This window comes from Ascaphus truei, chromosome 2 (assembly GCF_040206685.1).
Source record: "Ascaphus truei isolate aAscTru1 chromosome 2, aAscTru1.hap1, whole genome shotgun sequence".
NCBI lineage: Eukaryota > Metazoa > Chordata > Amphibia > Anura > Ascaphidae > Ascaphus > Ascaphus truei.
In genome coordinates this window covers 323,016,183-323,037,137 of record NC_134484.1, presented here as the reverse complement: position 1 = coordinate 323,037,137, position 20,955 = coordinate 323,016,183, and the positions used below count along the sequence as shown (strand labels likewise).

The window sequence follows — 20,955 nt, the reverse complement described above, 5'->3', positions numbered from 1 at the left end:
TTTTTTTTTTTATATATATATATATATATTTGTTGTATTTTTTGGCAGATTTGCCAGAGAAGTATTATCTGGAAAATGCTTCAATTGGTAGTGTTTAGTAAACGTGATCTTTAAAAGGATAATTGAGTTACAGGCATTATTCAGTATTTTATAAGCAATCATGATTTAGTTTCCATTAAAAAAATATATGGAACCACCTTTTTAGGCAAAAAATCTTTCTATAAGTACACTGAAAAGTAAGATAGGCTAGACGTAAAAATAGGGTTTACTTTCCTCCATTTTTTTATTTTATTTTTTTTTTCTCTAACCAGTTGCCTTTTCTTGAATCTAAACTGCTAATAAAATGGAATAAAGAGCCTGTTTGCAACGGTAGGCAATTGATCTGGGGTTTGTTATTTTGCCAAGATCCGAGACCTTGTCATTTGGTCGCACAATGATCATTTATCTGTGTTTGTCTCAGATATTATCGCAAGAATGCCAGGTATTCCAAAACTTTGACCATTTCATTGTCCTGAAACAGCCTACTCTCATAACCAGGACGTTGCTCAGATGATCATTGGCAGGCCTCTGGACCTCAACCAAGACAGCTTCTAGATTCATGATGTTTATGAAATAACATCGTCCTAAGGCTAGGCCAGATGGAAGATAAGTGAACGGATAGAGAGTACGGTCCCTGAGGAATCCCAACCATTTCCTGTTCTGATAATTCATTGGGACTGAAAATTACCAGCTCTTAGAGCGAATCTTTAAAAAAACAAAAAACTATTTCCTTCTTGAAAGATGGATCTCCATTTTTTTTTTAATCGCCTCCCCCCACCCCCTACAAATTTTAGTTCAGTTTCATATCCCTTTTGCCTTTATTGGTGCTCCAAAAAAAGGAAATCCTGTGAATTGGACCTTGCATTTTATTTTTTTAAACCATGAGCATGTTGCGAAAACATAATAGCACCGTGAAATTATTTTGGGACCCTATGTCATTTATTCTTTGCAATGTATTGGACGTTGGCAATCTGTTGTACATTTGCAGTGCGAGCCAGCCAAACCTACAACGCAAACACAAATTACAAATGGTAGCTGAAATTGCTTGAATAATTTTCCCTCCCAAGTTTAGGGATTATATATATTTCTTGTAGTACTGCAGTGTATACTGCGCTCAATGTTATTGAAATCCTTCCTTCTCTTGACCTTTCAATCTAGTTTGGCCTAGAAGCTGGCCCTGAGATTTAAACCATGTTCCTTTACTGCTTTCACAAATACTCTGCATATTGATGGGATGCAGCGCTGGAATTCAAGCTTCGATAAGGGGTATATTAACTGCCATTGAATTGAGTGGCAGATAACGGAATTGAGCATTGATACCAATTATCACTATTTACTGCATTGTTACTAATGTTGGAGCTTTGTAAGTCTTGCCCGTTGTGTTTTACCGTTGTTTTAGCTTATGTAACCTTTTGCTCAATCAGAATAGAGTTCACCATTTTAAGGTCACTAATTTCCTCTATGGAACAGTGATCATTCATAAACAAAATATTAATTATATGTATATACAACCTGCTTCACTTTTAAGGAATGTTCCGACTTTTTACCTTGCAATAACATTTAAAGAAACTCCGAAACCGCATTTCCGTATAGTATCATTCTGGGCCTGTATACGTTTTCAACCTCCAAAGGTCTCTGGTTACGAATAAACACTGTTGCCAAAATACTACTTAAAGCCTGTATGCAGTCTTATTCGCTGTAGTTTGCAATTAGTAACTGTCCCCCATGTGCACAGAGAAGAAAGGATGCTTTTGTAGCGCAAATTTGTGCCATGGCTTCCTGCCCAGACCTCACCCACCAAACAAAAACAATTTACTAAACAAAAGTACTTTCTCAATGTGCTTGTTCCCTGTGCTTCTCACGCCATCTGACTGTCGCTGCACGTACCCTGCTACACTGCACGTCCTGATTCAGTGCCTCTGGGATGTAGCATAAAAGGAAGAGACTTTGGTTCAAACTGCCAAATTTTGTGGATTTGAAAAAAAAATATTTGGTAGATCCCAATAATTGGAAACCTTTGTATTTCTGATCGGTCTTGCGAGAATTTTATGTTTGGGGGACTTAAATGCAATTATGATCAGTGGTGTTTTTGTAGGGGAAAATTGAATGAAGGTGTTTGAAAAGCATTGACCACTCCCTGCCTGTTGCACTACTCCTAGTCATTGTGTGTGTGTGTGTGTGTGTGTGTGTGTGTGTGTGTGTGTGTGTGTGTGTGTGTGTGTGTGTGTGCCATTATTAAATATTTCAGCATATCTTCACGACAAACCTCCACCGTCCGTCCTCATGTTTGTAAAAAAATGTTCACATGTTAGAGTACTATTTCTTTTCTTTCCCAGGCTCTAAAGATAGCTAATGTTTTTGGTCCTATGGTGCAGCAAATATGCATATATTGTATTTCTAAATAAAAGGAAATGGTTCACATTTCCTCTTCCCACAGTTCGCTGTTAAAAAAAGACAATATAGAAGTCTTTCTTTTGAGGTGTATATACAGGTTACATTTCCCTTTTTAAATAATAAAAAAAAAAAGAAACAAGGGATTTTGAACGTTCTGTACACTAGAATTTCATATATGAAGAAATTATTTCACTAAAGGGTCATTATTGCAACCTACAACAATGCTACATTTCTCCAGGATCAATATGGCTACTAGAATTTTCAACTGCTAAATACCAGGCAGGGGAACATGTATTTCTTTAGCTTCAATCTGATTTCAGATTCGTGTATCTTCATACAAGATGCCACAGGGGTTTCGCCTAGCTGGCATGATGAGCTTTCCTTGGTTTTCGGGAGTTAAGGAGTTCATTACAACATTGTGCGGTTATCTCCATGTGACCAGCCTTTGGCTCACATTTAATGTCAGTTTACTTGAATGGACTCTAAGCTGCTTGCCCTGAAGAAATAGAAAACATTGGGGACTATTCATTAAACTGTGATGGGTACCAATCGGGGCACTATGGCACAGAAATGCCCAGAAACTTCAATGAGCGTTTCCATGCCATCGTGCCCCAAAGGGAACGCTGACAGTGTTGGGCTATTCATTAAACTAACAATAGCTGCGATCTATTAAAGATCGTGTTCTTAAATCACGAGTCACGCTTACTATGTAAAGGTTTTTATCTTTGAGTGTCCAGCAGCCGAGCAAAGGAGAGCCATGAGGTGGTGTTTCAGGAACTGAGACAAGTGACTATTAAAACGTGTGTAGGTTGTAATACATTTTTATGGAATCAGCATTCAAGTTCTGGTGAAACCACACCTTGACATGTTTTGGCGCCTTTTGTTATGACTACCATTTGGTGGTGGCTATACCCATCCTTTCCTCTGATTCAGTTAAATACAATTGTGCATCTTATGGTCCAGAAAAGGTAATTACTATGTGAATCTGCGAGTAATGTTATGAGTAATTTTTAAAAAATTTGGTCCGTAGAGCACCAGGAACTAGATTTGAGCCGGAAGAATTCTATATATAGTGCTGTGTACTGTACATTGTAACAATATAGAAGAAAAATATGGCAACCATTTTCAGGACTGGAGAGGTTAAACTTTTTTTCTCGATTCATAAATTAATCATTAGTTTTCCTGAAATTATATGTTTTATATATAGATGAGTTAGATTATTATTATTTTATGTATGGATATTGATAGTGAGCTATGCATTCATGATCATTCTTAGCATGTATTGGTGAAGAAAATATGCTAACAACTTTACTGTTTGAAAGCCTGACTGTTTTCTATGCCCCAGAATAAGGTTGCACATTTTTTGAGTAGAATAAAGATTATTTTTAGACTAAAAAAAAAAAAAACTACAATAATTGCAGCTGGTTTTTCTACGCGTGCCAGAGGCATAATAGATCTGTTTAGAGGGAATTTGAAAGAAACAAATAAAAATGAACTAAAAGAACAGTGACTGGTTTTTAAAGCTACCAAATACAATATGCCCACTGTTCATCAATTGTAAGGCCATCCATTTTCTAAAAGCATCTACTTGTAGTCCATTACTTTGTGGTGTATATACTCTTTTGATGCTGTTGTCTGTGTCTTTCACACATTCAGACAAGACCATTCCTTGGAATTCTTTATAGCCATTATGATCTTTTGTTACATGTGTGTTTAGTGCAGCAGTGGTTAGTGCAGCAGTGGCATTTATCTTGCAAATATTGTTTTGTGTGCGGTTTTGTAAAAGTATGTATCCATTTACTTGGGATTGAAATGGCTGTGGTTATAAAAAAGTCAGAAAGCCACTACCATTAAAGGCGCCATCCAAGCAGTATCCTACGGCTTTTATTTTATTTTTAAATCATCTATGTAGTATTGGATAATACTTGCTAATTTTTATTTTAAAATTCAACTTAATTTTTAATGTTTTAATACACTGAGCACCTCCCCAGCAGTGCAAGATCTTTGTAACACTTTCCCGTTAGTGTTAATTTGTTGCCAATATTCCCAGCAATTTTGCCTTTAAATGTAACAATAGATAACGTTACCATAGTAATATAATACATTATAGCTGCTGAGTTACACTGACTGAAGGATTGATTTGAAACAGAAAGGCAGCCATTTAGTGAACCCTGGGAAACAGGCTTTTGCTGATCGATCACAAGAGAACCATACGATCGGTAGCTTAGGTAATTATTTTTCAATCAAGGTAATCAAAAGTTGCATATGCTAAAACAAACATATATACACTGCTTATATTGCCTCTTTAGTGGTAGTATGATTGCTTGCTCCCTGCATGCGTAGGCCATTGTTAAATGTGCTGTGAAGCGCCCTTCTTGCTCCATTGGAGCTGAAATAGTCACGAGCAAGGGGTAAGTCTGGGTCAGAGCATATTTAATAGAATCCATACAAATAATGACGGTAGGCAGCAAATTAATTTTTTTTTTTTTTTAGGTAGGTCATTTTCTTTCGTGCCACCCTTTTTGTTTTGCAGTTTAGTTCACACCACCTCAAACTTTGAAGTAGTCTAGGCTGGTTTTCTTACTCTGTAAAAGTTGGAGTGTGGGTTCGGTAGACAACAGCCTTATAGCAGCCGTCTTCCTTGTACATGCCATTTCTGGGACCCTCTGGTTCTCAAAGGTGCTGATGGTGAGCACATGGCTGTTTCTATCTCCCTCTGCACACGGGCCAACAGGAAGCCACAATCTGACATCACGGCTTCCTGTTGGCCACGTGACGCTACAAGGAAGTACTGACGGTACCTTCACCAGCAAGTAATAAAATAGTTGTTCTGAGGACCTCCTCGTTCCCGTTTTGGTAATAATAAAAGAAACTGGTGGGGTGCAAGGGGACTGACTGTTTCTCCAAGGGTCCAGTTAATCTTTTCTTGATGGCGAAAGCTATTTTGCATTTAATTGAGAAACCTGATTTTCTAGATGGATCCCATATGGTATACAGTATACTGTGTGGCATCTACGTTATAGAAAAAGGATGACGCGATTAAAGATTTAAGTAAATGGTGCTTTTTAAAAGGGCATCGAAATGTATATTTAAAATATCAAAGTTATTGGTTTCCTTAAAGTGAAAATGTTTCCTTTAATTTCTGTGAATGTTTGTTTTCTTTTATTTGTCCTACTAATCTGATATATACGTATTGCACTTCGCTTTTATCTGTTGGTTAAATGATGGCATAATTACTTTATACAAAACAAGAAGGAAAAGTGTGTGCTTTTTTTTTTTTTTTTTTGTACATAAGATTAAAATACAATCTAATGGCTGAAATTGGGTAGAAATCCTAAACCCGTTCCAAAGCCTTTGATTACTATAATTTAAAAAAAGAAAAGAAAAAACTATTACAAATATTTATGCATTAAAAAAACAAAACAAAAAAAACAAGCTGCATATCTGGCAACATGACCAGTGTGTTTTTGTCCTTGGTAAAACCAGCCAACTGATGATGTAACCGGTTATACAAGCTATTCACTTTGTTTGACATTGCTGTAGGCCTCCTTCATTGTATTGGTGCAGAGGCTCTGTGCGCTGTTTGCAGAAGCTGGCCCTGAAAGTTTCACACTCAAGGCTGTGCAAGTCTGAGCTCTGGAGTTTGTTGATTTGAGCTTCTCCCAGTCAGTAAATAAAGCCATGAAGAACAGCGGTAAAAGTATGCTTTACCAACTCCCCCCACCACCACCAGTGTGTTAAATGGGGACATTGTATATGTTACAGCAACCCAAACTAGAGTATCGGAGCAAATTAGACACACTCTAGAACTCAATATGCCGCTTTCTCCTACAATGTCTACAACTTACATCATTGCCTAATCCTGCAATAGATTGGTTATCCCTTGAGTTAAGACGCAAGGTACGTCTTTCCTGTCTACCCTTCAAATACTTTCTGGGTAAGCTACCTGCCTATCTGAACAAGCTCCTCGCCCAGTCCACACGCAGCACTTGTCTGAGATCTGACTCCAAAAGACTGTTCACAGTCCAAAGGTTCAACAAAGAACTGTTACCGTGCACCTCACAACTGGAACGATCTACCCGAGACTCTCAAAGCCGCCTTCAATTTATATTCTTTAAAGACTTCAGCTGTCTCACATTTTAATCGTGTCTGTAACTGTTGCATGTGACCACAACTCTTATTTGTGCCAACTATTCATAAAATGTCTGTAAATATAACATGTAACCTCTGTTCATATAACTCTGTATTGTCAACATATCTCTGTTCCCTCTAAATACATTTAGTGTTGCCCCTCATTTTCGTTTCCTGGCTTAATTTTTTTTTTTTATTTTTTTTTTTTTACAAATAAATAAAATGTGCTTGTACCACATTGCAAATGTTTGCAGCGACAAACTTTAAAAAAAAAAAAAAAATAATAGTTAAACTCCCAAAGAGCTGATAAAGAGAAACCTAGTTTAAATGCAGGCGGCATGAAGTGTTATTGCCACTCTGCTACTTCTTGAACCTGATTTCAAAGTTACGTACCTGGCAGTGCATGGTCTTTCTGTTTCTTTGTTCTGCAACAATTTACATTTTTAACAAAGATTATTTGGAAGGGACAATACGAGAGCCGTCAGAGCTAGTTGTTTCAGGTGACTGGCCTTTTTTCTAATAAACTGAAACGGCAAATTCTTCACATTACATTTTTCTTACAGCACGTTGTAATATTTTTACCATTTGGCATTGTAAGGCACTACAAAGCCATTTAAGTGTACGTGTGTGTCTTGGGCTAAGGCCCCACTGCACGCCTGTCTTGCATCCTGACGGCTCGTGCACGGCACTTCACCGGGGTCTGTAGGGAGCTTTTTTAGGAGCAGGGGGCGTGGCCAAAACTGAGTGGGCGTGGCCATGGGGGTGGGGGGGTGGGGGGCTTTGCAGCAAATAAGAAAAAACAAAAAACGATGTCACCACCAAATCAGGCTCTCCTGAAAGCAGGCACAGTGTGGCTGCTTATTAGCACGGGGACCGTGTGAAAAGAATTCCTACACAGGAAGGATGAAACGAGCACGCTAAAAAAATGCCATTTCTATGCAAATTAGTTTTAATTCCATCCTCCTCTTCCTCCCCCCCCCCCACGTTCAATTAAAATGAGCTGAAAAGGGGGGGGGGGAAACCTCTGGTGAATCTCTAGTAACATGAAAATAAACATGTTCCTGATTGGCTCTCTGGCGCACCATGTGACGCGTCGCCGCATGGGAACACAATCCTGTTGCAGCCCCTGCTGGCTGACGCGTCAGTGTGCAGTGAGCCAGGAAGCGAGGAGTCACCGGGGACTGATAGGAAGGAGGTAAGGGGCTGGTGAGAGGCGCAGCCGTCTGTAGCAGGTACCTAGCCGTAGTATCACCAGGGTTATCTACTGGTTTGCAGACCTTGAGCACGATACAGGCGCTTGAAGTTGTGGCTCTGCATTTTTTTTTTTTTTTTTATGCTTTTATTATGCAGTATAGTCTTATTCTTACTTTATAACACTACATTTTTAAGAGTGGGGGGTGGGTCCCAAAAGTGAAACACTGCTTTCAATGCCAAAAGCTTGAAGTTGAGGCGGTTTTCTATTTTAAGGTGATTGCTATGAACAACCAATGAAAGATGGGCACTGCAAGTTGTGCTTCATTATCGTAATAGACCACTTTTTAACAGCAAGCTGGAACTACACAGAAGCCACGGGGCAGCCACCATTGACCAGTCACCTCCTGCTTCACCAGTAAAGATGTATGCTGTTCCAGGACATGTGGAAGGAAGCCGAGGGGATTTAAATGTATGACACCATACTTGAATTGATGAAGTACATTTACATCAAAGATGGTCGTCACATTACTCTTCTGTAGGGTAAAACCTGCCTCTAACCTCTGAAGGGGCCTGCAACACATTATTACATTAGACCTGCATCTGTAGTTCTTATATATTAGAATGATTAGTAGGTCTACTTTGTTGGCAACCTACTATTCAACTACTTCACAAAATATTTTCTGGTTTGTAAGGCTGAAAATATGTTGCAACGTTGTGTTCTGGTGTCTCACTTTTGAAGCCTCTAACAAATTCTGCAGTTGAGTGTTTCTTACAAATGGTCATGAATTTGTACGTATATGCCTTTCAGATAAGAGCTTCTTTCTCTCTTGTTTGTACCTAGTGCTGCCGGGGGCGAAATATTCAACCAGTGCGTAGCTGAAAGGGAAGAGGCCTTCAAAGAGAAGGATGTCCAGAGGCTCATGAGGCAGATTTTAAAAGGAGTTTCCTTTTTACACAGACATAATGTGGTCCATCTTGACCTGAAGGTAAGACTTCAGTAATGCAATTCAATAGCCCCTTTCATCTACATCAATGGTATAGTCTTGGGGTCTTCTGTCAATGGCCATTACGATGCTTCCGTTTATGTATGTTTAGCTGACATAACCATTTTAAATGGATAGGAACAGCATGTACAGGTAGGAAAATAAATCTGATTAGAACATGGCTACTTGACATCATTGCACAATTTTAATTATAGGTGTTTGGTCACTATGATGCTGGGATGTGTATGCACATTGTTTGATGGGATTGAACATGCTGTTTGTTAAAAAAAAAAAAAAAAAATCTAACAGTCAGTTTTGACTTTTGCGCAAATATTTTAGCATCCTTTAATCCACAAGAATATCCTATGGTGAATCATTTTCTCTTATGAATGGGTTTAGAGGAAATTCTAGTTGGGAAGTGGGGATCACGGCTACAATTATCACATTAAAAATAAATGGCGCTTTACTCTGTATTACTACTTGCTATTGTATTTTTAAGAGTGCAGCCCCCTTAAAAAAAAAAAAACCCTGCTTTCAATGACAAAAGAGAACACCGTATTCTTTCCATGAATGCTGTTCCAGCTGGCATAGAAGATATTAATATAGTCTAAACAAATGCCCTTTTGCGCACGTTTCATTAAAACTAATGTGTTTTCTCCACACATTACCAAAAGAAGGATTAATCAATTAAACATAGACACCCTGTTTGCAGAAAGAGGGATAAGTGACAAAGTGGTTCTTTAATTGATCCTGCAGCAGGATCCCTGGTTCTAGCGGTACAAGCAACTGCTGATCAAACAAATCCTTTTTCGAGTTGTTTAACCTGCAGATGTGAAGCGTCAGCACTAAATGCATTAATACTTTGTGGCGGGTAAATTGCTACTCGAGAAATATTGGGTAAATGGCAGTGCTGGCTAATCCAAACACCTGAAATCATTAGTACGCACTTAAATGTAACTGGAGGGCTGTAAGTGTTCTCCTGGCCTTCCCACTGTCCCCAGGAGTGCTTATTTAATAATGCTGTCTGGAATGCTTACAATTGAGTTTGTTAGGTTAGGTTTAGCACTTGCTGTTGGATACAGTATTCAGCATTTTCCCTTTCTAATTTGTTGAGATACAAAAGAGTTTGTCTGCAGCAGTTACTGGTTCTGGTTCCCTTTTATTGGATCTAATATGGAAGTTCTATGTGCAGTTTCTCCCGGAGTTTGCACAAAGTTAACACTGAGCATCCTGGGATTTGTAGTTCTGCTTTTTACTTTATTGAAAACAATCTTTCCATTTAATTTTACAATTATTTAACCTTTTTAACAGTTGAACTAAAACAGAGTAACGATGTTGGACATTTATGCTTTATATTAATGTATTTCCGTGCAGTGGCCACAGCAATGTTCCGTGGAAAACTATTGTATCATGTAACAAATGTACCCCAGATGAGTATTCCCTCTAAATGTAGCAAGTTGTAACATTCCTTTGCGTTCATAGTCTGATCGCAGCATTCATTTTATCCTTTTCTTTCTAGCCCCAAAATATTCTGCTGACCAGTGATTCCCCACTGGGAGACATCAAAATAGTCGACTTTGGTCTTTCCAGAGTAGTGAATAACCATGAGGAATTACGAGAAATTATGGGAACTCCTGAATACGTGGGTAAGTTTGCCAAGAAAAATGCTTGTGGTGTATCTCTTAGGCCGCACTTATAGTCCCGCTGACGTCGCGTCAAAACAAATGAATTGAATCCGTCGTGTGCGCTTATAGTAGGAGCGGCGCCACAGCTTGGTCGCGATCGCTGGAAGTCAATTAAATTTGATTTTTCAGGAACCGTGGTGTCGGCATTGCCGTAGCAAGGACAATAAGCGCGGCCTTAGAAATTTAAATTCTTTTTTTTAAAAGGGTTCAAACAGAAGTATGGTGAATAGTATAGATCAGTGATTTCCAACCTTTTTTGTTTGGAGGAACCCTTGAAGTATTTTGAAAAATCTCGGGGAACCCCTATCTGGCTCGAACATATTAGGTTCGACAGGGGTCATTTCCCACCTCACGAGCCACCTCTATTTCCCACCCTTTTCCCATGTTTTTCTCTCCCATCCATCCCACTAACTCTCTCCCCTCCCGCCTCGCATTTATTTATCCCTTGTGTCTCACTCTTACTCCCTCTTTTCCTCACTCACTCCCTCCTGCCCCCCTCTTCTCACTCGCCCCTACCTTCCGTCAATTACCCCACTCTCTCTCAATCCACCCTACAAAATACATACCAAAACCCCCCCGTGGGGGGGGGGGGTCATCGGTGGTCCATAGGAGGAACCCCTGAGACTGCTTCAAGGAGCCCCAGGGTTCCACAGAACCCTGGTTGGGGATCCCTGGTATAGAGTAAGGTTATGTGCCATTTATTTACTGTTCTGACCTTATGTCATACACTATGTAAACCAAGAGCATTTGCAGTATATGTTGCTATATGGACATGTACAATTTCTCCTTTACTTTCCCTTTGATACAGTAGATTTAAATGTATCAAAGCATATTTGTTTGCTTTTTGTAGCTCATTAAATAACTTAATCCATCAAATTCCACATGTGATGTATAATATTGTTTCATAAAGTCTGGATTTAAGTTAGGATAGCGTATGTTAACTTGTGATTTAAAGTAATAATTCCTCCTAACTCAATTTTTTGTTTTAAACCTTATTGGAACCGGTTGTCATTTGGAGGTGAACTGCAATTCTCATATATGGGTACCCCATTTCCCGAGATACTGAACTGTGAAGTTACCAGTGTTACTTCCTGGTTTTTGAAAGGTATTGAAATGGCTGACCAATAAGATGCCACAACAGATGACGTTATGGCTTCCTATTGACCTGCAGAGTTTGGCAGAATTTTTTTCTCGACCTGCAGTGTGAGCTTCTTTAAGGCTAACTTTATCAGTCAGTATCTTGGAAGCGTGGAGGCCTGTGAGTTGAAAATGCTATGGAAAAAAAGTCCTTACAATCTCTGATAACCAGTTACAGCTCAGCAATTTTTGTATGTTAAGCTGTTGACAAACGTCCTGATGCCAACCATCGCTTAACACACGTGACAATGTTTTTACATGCCTATTTTGTTTTTTTACATTTTTTTTTTCTTTTTCTTACCTTGAGTTATAAAACGATAATATGAAACGAGGGTTGGGGGTGTGTAAAGTTGTACACGCACACTTCAATAATAGATTACTTGCATTAAACCACTTAGGATTGAATCGGTATTCCTGTTGTATTAAAAACGTTTCTGTAGAATTTTCAAACCTTTTTATTGATTTGCTCTAAAAATTGAAATTAACTGGAAACAATTTGGTCCACAATCCCGACAGTGATGTTAATCTGCACGTTCAGATCTATTTATCTACACAGAGCTTTTTGGACTGTAATAGTAACTACTTAATAAAAGCATTTAGCTATTTTCCCCCTTGTACACGCAAACATTAATAATTGCAAAATTTTAAGAATCTCTAAATACAGCTCAACACCGTTATAGCGCGATCTGCTACAATGCGGATCCGCTTATAACGCAGACTGAGTGTGGCTCCCAATTTTATAAACATCTCAAAGGTTTTTTTTTTTTTTTTTAATATTCAATGATTTATTTACTTACACGGCATCAGCATTTATAAATTATACCATACCATACCATACAGGAATTGAATCCATGACCCTTCATATGCTTGTAGCAATTCTCTAGTTTATAGAGTCTGATTCATTACACCAACCCTGTGGTGTAGCAGCTAGAGAATTGCTACTAGCATATGAAGGGTCATGGGTTGGATTCCTGCATGTGTATTATATAAAATGTATTCACTGTTGGGCTGTCATTTGTCAGAGAAGGGTCATGACCCACTCAGTGCTCAACAGTATAATTTAAAGCCGCGCACATGACGCAGCCTGATGAAGCAGGGAGAGCTGCAGATGCCGGGTAAGTCCTCGCTGATCGTGGCGGCCATTTAACAATCACGGTTATAACCCGGTCTCATTATGTGGACCCAGAGCACTATGTTATAACAGGGTTCAGCTGTACATGTAATCACCTCAAACTAGTCTGCCTTATGCTCGAATTTACCAGAGAACAGGCTTTTTACTTCTGAAGTGAAGTGTTCAGTCACACTTGGAAAATATGTATTAATTATAATAAAATACTTTAATAGTCACAAGTCTTCCATGCCATCTTAAATGTTTGAAACCCCATTTAGATTTTGATACAAATTTGGCCCACTGTTCTAACTGTACCCTGCTTTTTTTTTTTGTAGCAGAACTACATTTTGTATACATTTATAAATAAGTATACCAATATGACCGTACACTGCTTTCTTTTCTAGCGCCTGAAATTCTTAACTACGAACCAATCAGCATGGCAACAGACATGTGGTAAGTGTAATTCTAGTATTTTATCATTCTGCTATGAATTCCAACCCTGCTATACTTTGAGATTGTGTAATGAAGTGGTTTAGCCAGTAATGCCATTAGAAGTTTCCATACAAATAAAGCATGCACCAATGGAACGCTAGCACTGCGAAGTGATAATGGGAATATTTATATAGTTACCAACCTGTAGAGCACCTTTGAAGTGACAATAACAAGGTACCTCGTGGTTTGGCAACATATAGCCCAAACAAAATGTCTGTGGAAATTAGGCACTTCCATGGTCTCTAAAAAATGTGAAAACAATCCATCTACAATTTTTTTTTTTTATAATTTTTTTTTTCTAAAAGCAGTGAAGATGGTTGGTAAATGGTTACGTACATAGATACATATTTTTTAATAATAAAAATAACACAAAGCCCAGCACACACTGTCTATAGATAATAGAACAAATGAAAAGGGATAATGCCAAGAAGAAATGTAATTACATTTAATATGCAACACAAACCACCAGTATAAGAACCACATCCACTACATCAAAAATTGATAACATGCCATAATAAAACAGGCAAAAACAGAGGGAATAATGGAGGGGGGAGAGGGCAGTGAATAAGGTACACAGGTTTGTACCTAATTCACTGCCCTCTCCCCCCTCCATTATTCCCTCTGTTTATGCCTGTTTTATTATGACATGTTATCAATTTTTGATGTAGTGGATGTGGTTCTTATACTGATGGTTTGTGTTCCATATTAAATGTCATTACATTTCTTCTTGGCATTATCCCTTTTCATTTGTTCTATTATCTATAGACAGTCTGTGCTGGGCTTTGTGTTATTTATATTGTATATTGGGTCCTCCGTAGTCCGTTGCACCCTGCAAAAATTATTTTGCCTTCTAGTGTGTGCTGTATATCATTGTTCTGTTCTGTTATATTTTTAATAATGGTTAGTGAAATCTGTAATTTGCATTATCTGCAATAAATCCACTTTCCCGTTTTCGGTTTGTTTTCTCCCTCTCGATAGGAGTATTGGTGTCCTGGCTTACGTAATGCTTACAGGCACCTCCCCTTTCTTGGGAGACGACAAGCAGCAAACATTCCTGAATATTTCTCAGCTGAACGTCTGTTATACCGATGATGAGTTTGATGACATATCAGAGTCTGCAGTTGACTTCATCAAAGCACTTCTTGTCCGAGAGCCTGGGTAAGCAACTAACCTTAAAATAAATAAATAAATTGGCTTCCTCTTATATTCAGTCTTTCTCCTATATAGCAGTTTCCCCTGCTCTTCTAGAGGAGCCTCTATTAACTGCATGACGTTTTACTGTTTCATACCAATCATTTCATACAGTGCGGGTTCTTTCTGGTGTTTCAAACACCACTCATTTCCCATTAAATATATGGCCATCTGATATACTTTGCTGTCTGGAATTCATATTTTTAGATTCAAACATGGTTATTTTTTAGATTTATGGAAGGGCAAAATGCCAGGTCTTGTTAGATCAGTTGGCTTGGTGGGTTTGTGATCTCAACTGTCCTACTGAATGAGGCAAGAACAAGATCCTGTGAATGAATTTGGACGTTAACGGTGCAATCGCACATAGTCAGCCAGGTGAATTTCTTGGGGGACTCAGAATAAGTGTTTGTCAGTCAAGTGTGTTCTTTACCCTTATCCCACCCTATCCTTATAAGAGAGTTGTGGTGGGGGAAGGGCACTGACTGTTAAAGCACTCACTGAACACAGTGACATCACACAAGGAAGTAGCCAGAGGAAATCAAACCCCTCCCAAGTCTAATTGTTTTAACTAAATACTAGTTTTACCATGTACCCAAATTAGACCCCCTAAAGCTGCAGACAAAATAATATCCTACATTTATTTTTTTTAAATCAGTTCTATACTATGAGAAAATACTTGTAGCATTTTTTTAAACTCTGAATGACGTTGTTTATGTATTATAATGTAATACGCATTTGTTTCTATAGCAACCATTTGCAATGTCCCACCCCCTTCCTCTTATGAAGCAGGCTCTGGCCTTGCCCCCTCTAGCAGTGCTAACACCAGAAACGTGGTATTGGAAGGCGCTATTCAGACCACTTAATGTAAAAAGTGAAAATAATACAATATATTACGATATATTTGTGAGATGCAGTGATCATGTGACTTAGGTGATATTTATAAAGGGAATACGATTGGGTGAAAATGGCTGTGTATCTAGTTACAGAACTCTTATGTCTTCTGCTGTACTGACAGCCATTTAGTGAACCCCAGAGCCAAATCTTCGCTGATCGATCGGCAACTAATCATTTTTTTTTTTTTTAACGGACAGCTGCTTTAACTGTCACTGGAATTAGTTTACCTGGGTCCTAGTTGTGATTGCCTCTAATGTCCCAATTTAACCTATTTGCTCAGTTCCCCAGATTCTTTGTATGTAGTGATTTCTAATACCATACTGCTGTCTGTAATGTGCTTTGTACAGGAGCGTATTTGTGATTGTTGAAGAATTCTGCACTTATGGTGCAGGGCTTAGTGAAGGCATGGAGTGCAATAAATACATACAGCTTATGAACACCTAGACATGCAAATTATGTATATGAAACACTTACTGTAACAGTTACAGCCAAACTTGTCCCAACCATATTTGTCATCAAATTTGTAGAAACCAGGAGCACTGAATTGTTTTAAAATAGCTTATCTTAATTAAGCAAGTGATTGCTTTGATCCTCAACATTGTAGTCCTATCAACCAATATCTTCACCAGGGGAGAGGCCAAATTGTTCTACGGTTATGCTGTTTTAACGACACCTGCCTGACTTCTACAGTTTGGATGGAGAATGTGTTGAGCTCCTCAATGTTACTGCTTTTTTGATTATTCGTTATTAAAGTGCGCATGTGACTGTGACATTAACAAGTTGTCGGGATTGATATACAATCTTGACAATCTCTCTGCATATCAAATGCTGTTTTATGCCTAAACTATTAAGGGACCCTTTTCTTTTATTTGACAGACGTCGAGCCACAGCCGAAGACTGTCTTCAACATCCATGGTTATCCCAGGGTGATCTTCCTGATCCATATGCTAGTGCTATGAATGCAGTACAGGTAAACACGGTCATCCAAGAGGAGGAAGAGGAGGACCTGACGGCAGAAAAATCTCCAGATGTCATGAGCCCATTGCAGGCAGAGATAGAAGGACAAACTGTGACAGAGGAGTTGATCGTAATGGCTTCCTATACATTGGGACAGTGCAGGCAGACTGAAATGGAGAAACAAACTGAATCTAAGGCCATTACCAAACGCTTTAAGTTTGAAGAGCCTATATTGCAGGAGATACCAGGAGATTTCATCTACTAAGCTCTGGAGCTTGGAACTTTGTGGCTGTTTTGAAGCTTACGTTTTCCCCCTGTTTATAGACCTATTGGTCCTGAAAGACCAGTGGCCAAAAGACAAACCATTGCTAAAAACAAGCAGCTGATTCTCATGGTAAAATGAATACAATTCAACCGTGCCACGTTAATCTCTCAAATTGAATAAGATCTGCCTGCATGTGCATCTTCAGTATTACTTTTATTTGTCTTGGTGCCTAAACACCATTGTACTATTATTCCATACAGTTGTGGGTTTGAGATGACAGCAGGATGTTATCTCGGTCAGTTTTGAAGTACAGAGGCAGCGGTAGACCAATCTAAAGCAGTGTTTACAATGCTGAATAAAAATCATATTATTTTTTTTATGATAAAAAATAAATAAAATGGCAGATCTTTATATGGTTTCATGCAAATTGTGAAGTGAGCCCAACACCTCTGAAAGGAGATTAAAGCAATTCACCTGTTGGCTTAGTGCCAATACGCAAACTGTGGTAGCGATAAAGCCACAAAACATACTGTTTGTGAATGGAGGGCAAGAAATGTGCAGGAGACACCATCGCTGCTAAACTAAAACTAAAAGATCCATAGCAGTGTGTTTTCTGCACAATAGTAGCGAACAGAAATTTAAATACCTGTTTTATGATGAGCTTATTAGGGAATTCAATCTAGTTCACGCAAAAATTATATATTGACCAGAGGAGAGCATTTCACTCCATCCTTTTAAAAGGGATGTGCACATTTTAAAAGCAATTGCACAGGTGCCAAAACTGACGTGCTCTACAACCACCCATTCCCAGTGCAAATATTTGCATTACCATTTTATTCAAACATTTTGGCTTCCTGAAATGTTTTCTCAACTTTTTTTTTTTTTTTTACAGAAACAAAATGAAACCCATACATGTATAGTTTCCATGATCACTGGAGCCATTAGCACTGGGGTGCAAATGTTGCATAACTAGCTCATCCGGTGTTTTGAGTTTCATAGGAGAGCATTTTCCATTTATAATAATGTCAATGCAAGAGTAAGGTGCCGGCAGTGGTGATCCGGTCTCTGTTTAGCGATGCACGGTCATGTGACGCGTTGTAAAGGCCAGTACTTTCATTTGGTCCACTGTTTAAGGTTGCGGCATAATTATACTGGAAACAAGCATTGGGCAGCAAGAGGAACCAGGAGCAACAATTGCACTATTTTTTTTTTAAACAACAATTTTATAGCTCATAATAATTTTGCATTGTAACAGTGTACTGTCCAAATTAAAATGACCATTTGTCAATGGTGGCTACAATGTAGATGTGTTCATTGTTAGCAAATGTACACAACACTATGCATTCCAATGATAGTGGGATTGTATTACACAGCCAGTGTTACAAACACCAGGCAAGAACATACTTACCCTCTCGTTGCTACAATGTGTACGCAGCTGCATCCTGTGGAAGAGGTATATGTGGAAATACTGTATACATTGTACTACCCTAATAGGGAAATGACCAAAGTGCCTGCAAGTCTTCCCACCATTTTGAGAAGAGCTTCTCTGTAATCTTTCACCCTGGCTTCCCCATATTCACATACTGTAAGTGTCATTACCATTCTTGCATTGTTTATAGTTTACTTGCTGTTAATGCAGGACGCTAGAACTTTGGGGTCATTCCGGTTTTAAATGTAATTGTAGAAGCTGAAATGTGAGACACTCCGAATTATAGGCAGATGCAGAGTCCCAGATGCACTAAAGGTTCTTGGCATTTGGCACACTTTTGCTCCAGTTCATTTGAATGGGAGTTAAGCGTGCTAAACGTTAGCACCCTTTAGTGAATCTGGGCCTGCATAATTGCTGTTTAACATATCACAATGTTTTTGGAGACAAATCGTAACAATGAGTCGCACTTTTCCTTGAAATATTCACTTTGTACAGTACTTCTGTGGGTTGTGCTAAATTGACCATATGTAAACATACGCAGTTTCATACTGTTATTTCTGCCCGTAGCTGTCATTTCACAAGTTTCTAAAACGCTAGGGATGTCATAAATATTTCTCCACTGTTCTTAGCTCCAGGTCTGCTTTCACAAAGCATACCTAGTTCCCTATAGGTCTTACACAATGCATACCACAGGGTCTATTTAATAAAGCCTCTTTACTGCAAAACTTTGCAAAGTAAGCACCATATTTATTAAAGAAAATCAATCCCCGAAAAGCTATTGGCGTTTTGCGTTTTATAAATCTGGTGCAATTAGTTTGCCGTGGTTTTGTCCCCGCTTTGCATTTAAGAGGATTTAGTAAATACACTTGGAGGCCTCTTCAGTAACAAGTGGTTGAAGTTGTTAACTCTTTAGGAAATTATTGGATTATCCCGACACAAACGAAAGGGTATACTCTGCCATAAACTTGGGTGTTTTTAGATTACCAGAAACACAGGTTTTCTCTTGTTTTACTTATTTATTATAATTTTATTTTGTTTTTTTCACCAAATTAAAAAAAAAAAGCATATGGTTTCTGTAAAGTAATATGCAGCCCAGGGAAAATCCTGTGATCAGACACTCAGTAAGTGATTTACAAAAGCCTCCTGGCTTCACAACTGGGGCAAAACCAGTGTAAAAGAATTGCACCAGGTTTATCAAAGGAGGGGGGAAATCCCATTTCTTTTATAGGCTACATCTTTGATAATGCAGTTCTGTGCAGCGGTTTTTCCCCAGTTTTAGAGCCAGGGGTCTTGAGTAAATAAACACCTTATTCTCTGTTTCCCAATGCCCCATACAATTCACGACTAGAAATAATCTGTCAAAATGTTTCAATTAAATGAGACTATAATAATCAAAACATTCATCTTCAACTAGCCTCCTACACTCCCCTTTTTAATGGGTTTCCCATTGTTGACGTTATGTTTGGAGATAACCGACCAAGGCTTTCTTTACCCTAGCCAATTTGTACATCTTTCTCACTCATTCCTCCCCTGCCTTTTGCTGCTAAGAATCCACTTTTTGCTGCATTTCTCACACTTCTTAACTCCTTGTAATTCTCTTTTCTCTCTCGACATTTGTGCCAACTCCTTACAAACATGTTGGTGTGGAAAATGGCAAGCATTTGTAACACTCGGTACTACGGACTGGGATGGTATATATATTTTTTGCTCACGTAACCATATGCATTGGTGTCCCACATCCAAGAAGGGCCATGCTGATTACGAACAGTAATAATTTGTAGTGCTCGGGTGTGGACAAATAATATAAGCAAATAGTAAGTACTTGCCTTTTCCCCCCACACTTTCGCTCCCTACATAATGTATTTGTTCCCACCCCTTTTTTTGCCCATGTATTTCACGTATTGCATTTGTTCCCACTGATTTCCTCTCCTGCATGACTTATGAGCAACGTCCAGGACAAGTATAAAAAAAAGCTCAGACCACCACTTGTACAACCCACGGGGAATAGCTCACTATATAGAACTAATACAGGCGTCCCAACAAATAATTCTTTTGATGCTGGAGAAGCCTTTGACATGTTGCCCTAATGTCATTCCTGGGGTAGTCTAATCTAGAAAGTAATATGGTCAAGCAAAGTACATAGTGTTAGGGCAGAGGTTCCCAACTCAAGTCCTCAAGAACCACAAACTGTGCAGGTTTTAATGCTATCCTCATTAGCACAGATGGGCCAATCATTTTGACTAAAACCACCTGTGCTAATGCAGGGGTATCCTTAACCTACACGGTTTGTGGTTCTTGATGACTGAGGTTGAGACCCTGTTAGGGGAATGTTGGGTTAGCTTACTAATGTAGCATTCTTTCCAAACTTTGCAGTGTTTCTCTCAGTAGTTCACAGGAAAATTAAATGTACAGTTCCCAAGTGTGCATTTTGCTTCTTGCTGGATGAGTTTCTGACTGCTCTTTGCTCGGTTGCGAGAGAGAGAAAAAAAAAAAGTTGGGGTTGTGTACACTTGTTGTATTTGTTACAAAGTCAATTTTATTTAAATTGGCTGCTTTGAGACCTGCAATGTTTTGAATTTTTGTGTTTTTCTGTTGTGCCTTATCAAAAAGTTCCCCGCCCCCCTTTTTGTACAGTAATTTTAAATAAATCGGCTGCTGAATTTGTATAGTTCTATTAAAGTTGAAAAGTTTAAGTTATAAACGGCATGTTAATAAATGTTATACGCTTTATATTACTGGAAAAAAAATAAGAGAATGTGTTTCTACTGATGTATTTTTGCAGGCACGAAAAGCCAATTCCATGCAGTTATTGCTGAAGCTGTTTATAATAAAGTTATTTTCCACTCGCCTGGGGGTTGTTAAGCATTCTGTATGGAACAATTTTATATGCATGCATCCGTGTCCTGCCACACTACATGTGAAGACAAAACCTGTGGTAGTTTGGAAGCTCTGTACACTATGGGGCATATGTATCAGGATGGTGCAATCTGCACCAAAATTCTGTCCTTTGTCCACTTGTGGCATATGTAGGAAGCCTGTTTAATGTTTCTTAC

The 20,955-nt window shown here is 38.7% G+C and overlaps 1 protein-coding gene across 2 annotated transcripts in view; it reads left to right on the top strand.

Annotated features, from left to right (window-relative positions):
- The window catches only part of STK17A (serine/threonine kinase 17a), a 46,718-nt gene extending 25,970 nt beyond the window's left edge, over positions 1-20,748 (top strand). For both annotated transcript variants that reach the window (XM_075586572.1, XM_075586574.1), the window contains 5 exons: positions 8,600-8,744; positions 10,261-10,387; positions 13,079-13,127; positions 14,145-14,324; positions 16,128-20,748. In XM_075586572.1, coding sequence (XP_075442687.1) covers positions 8,600-8,744; positions 10,261-10,387; positions 13,079-13,127; positions 14,145-14,324; positions 16,128-16,473 — 847 coding nt within the window. In that variant the 3' untranslated portion in view covers positions 16,474-20,748. The remainder of the gene's footprint in view (positions 1-8,599; positions 8,745-10,260; positions 10,388-13,078; positions 13,128-14,144; positions 14,325-16,127) is intronic.
- Positions 20,749-20,955: the final 207 nt, after the last annotated feature.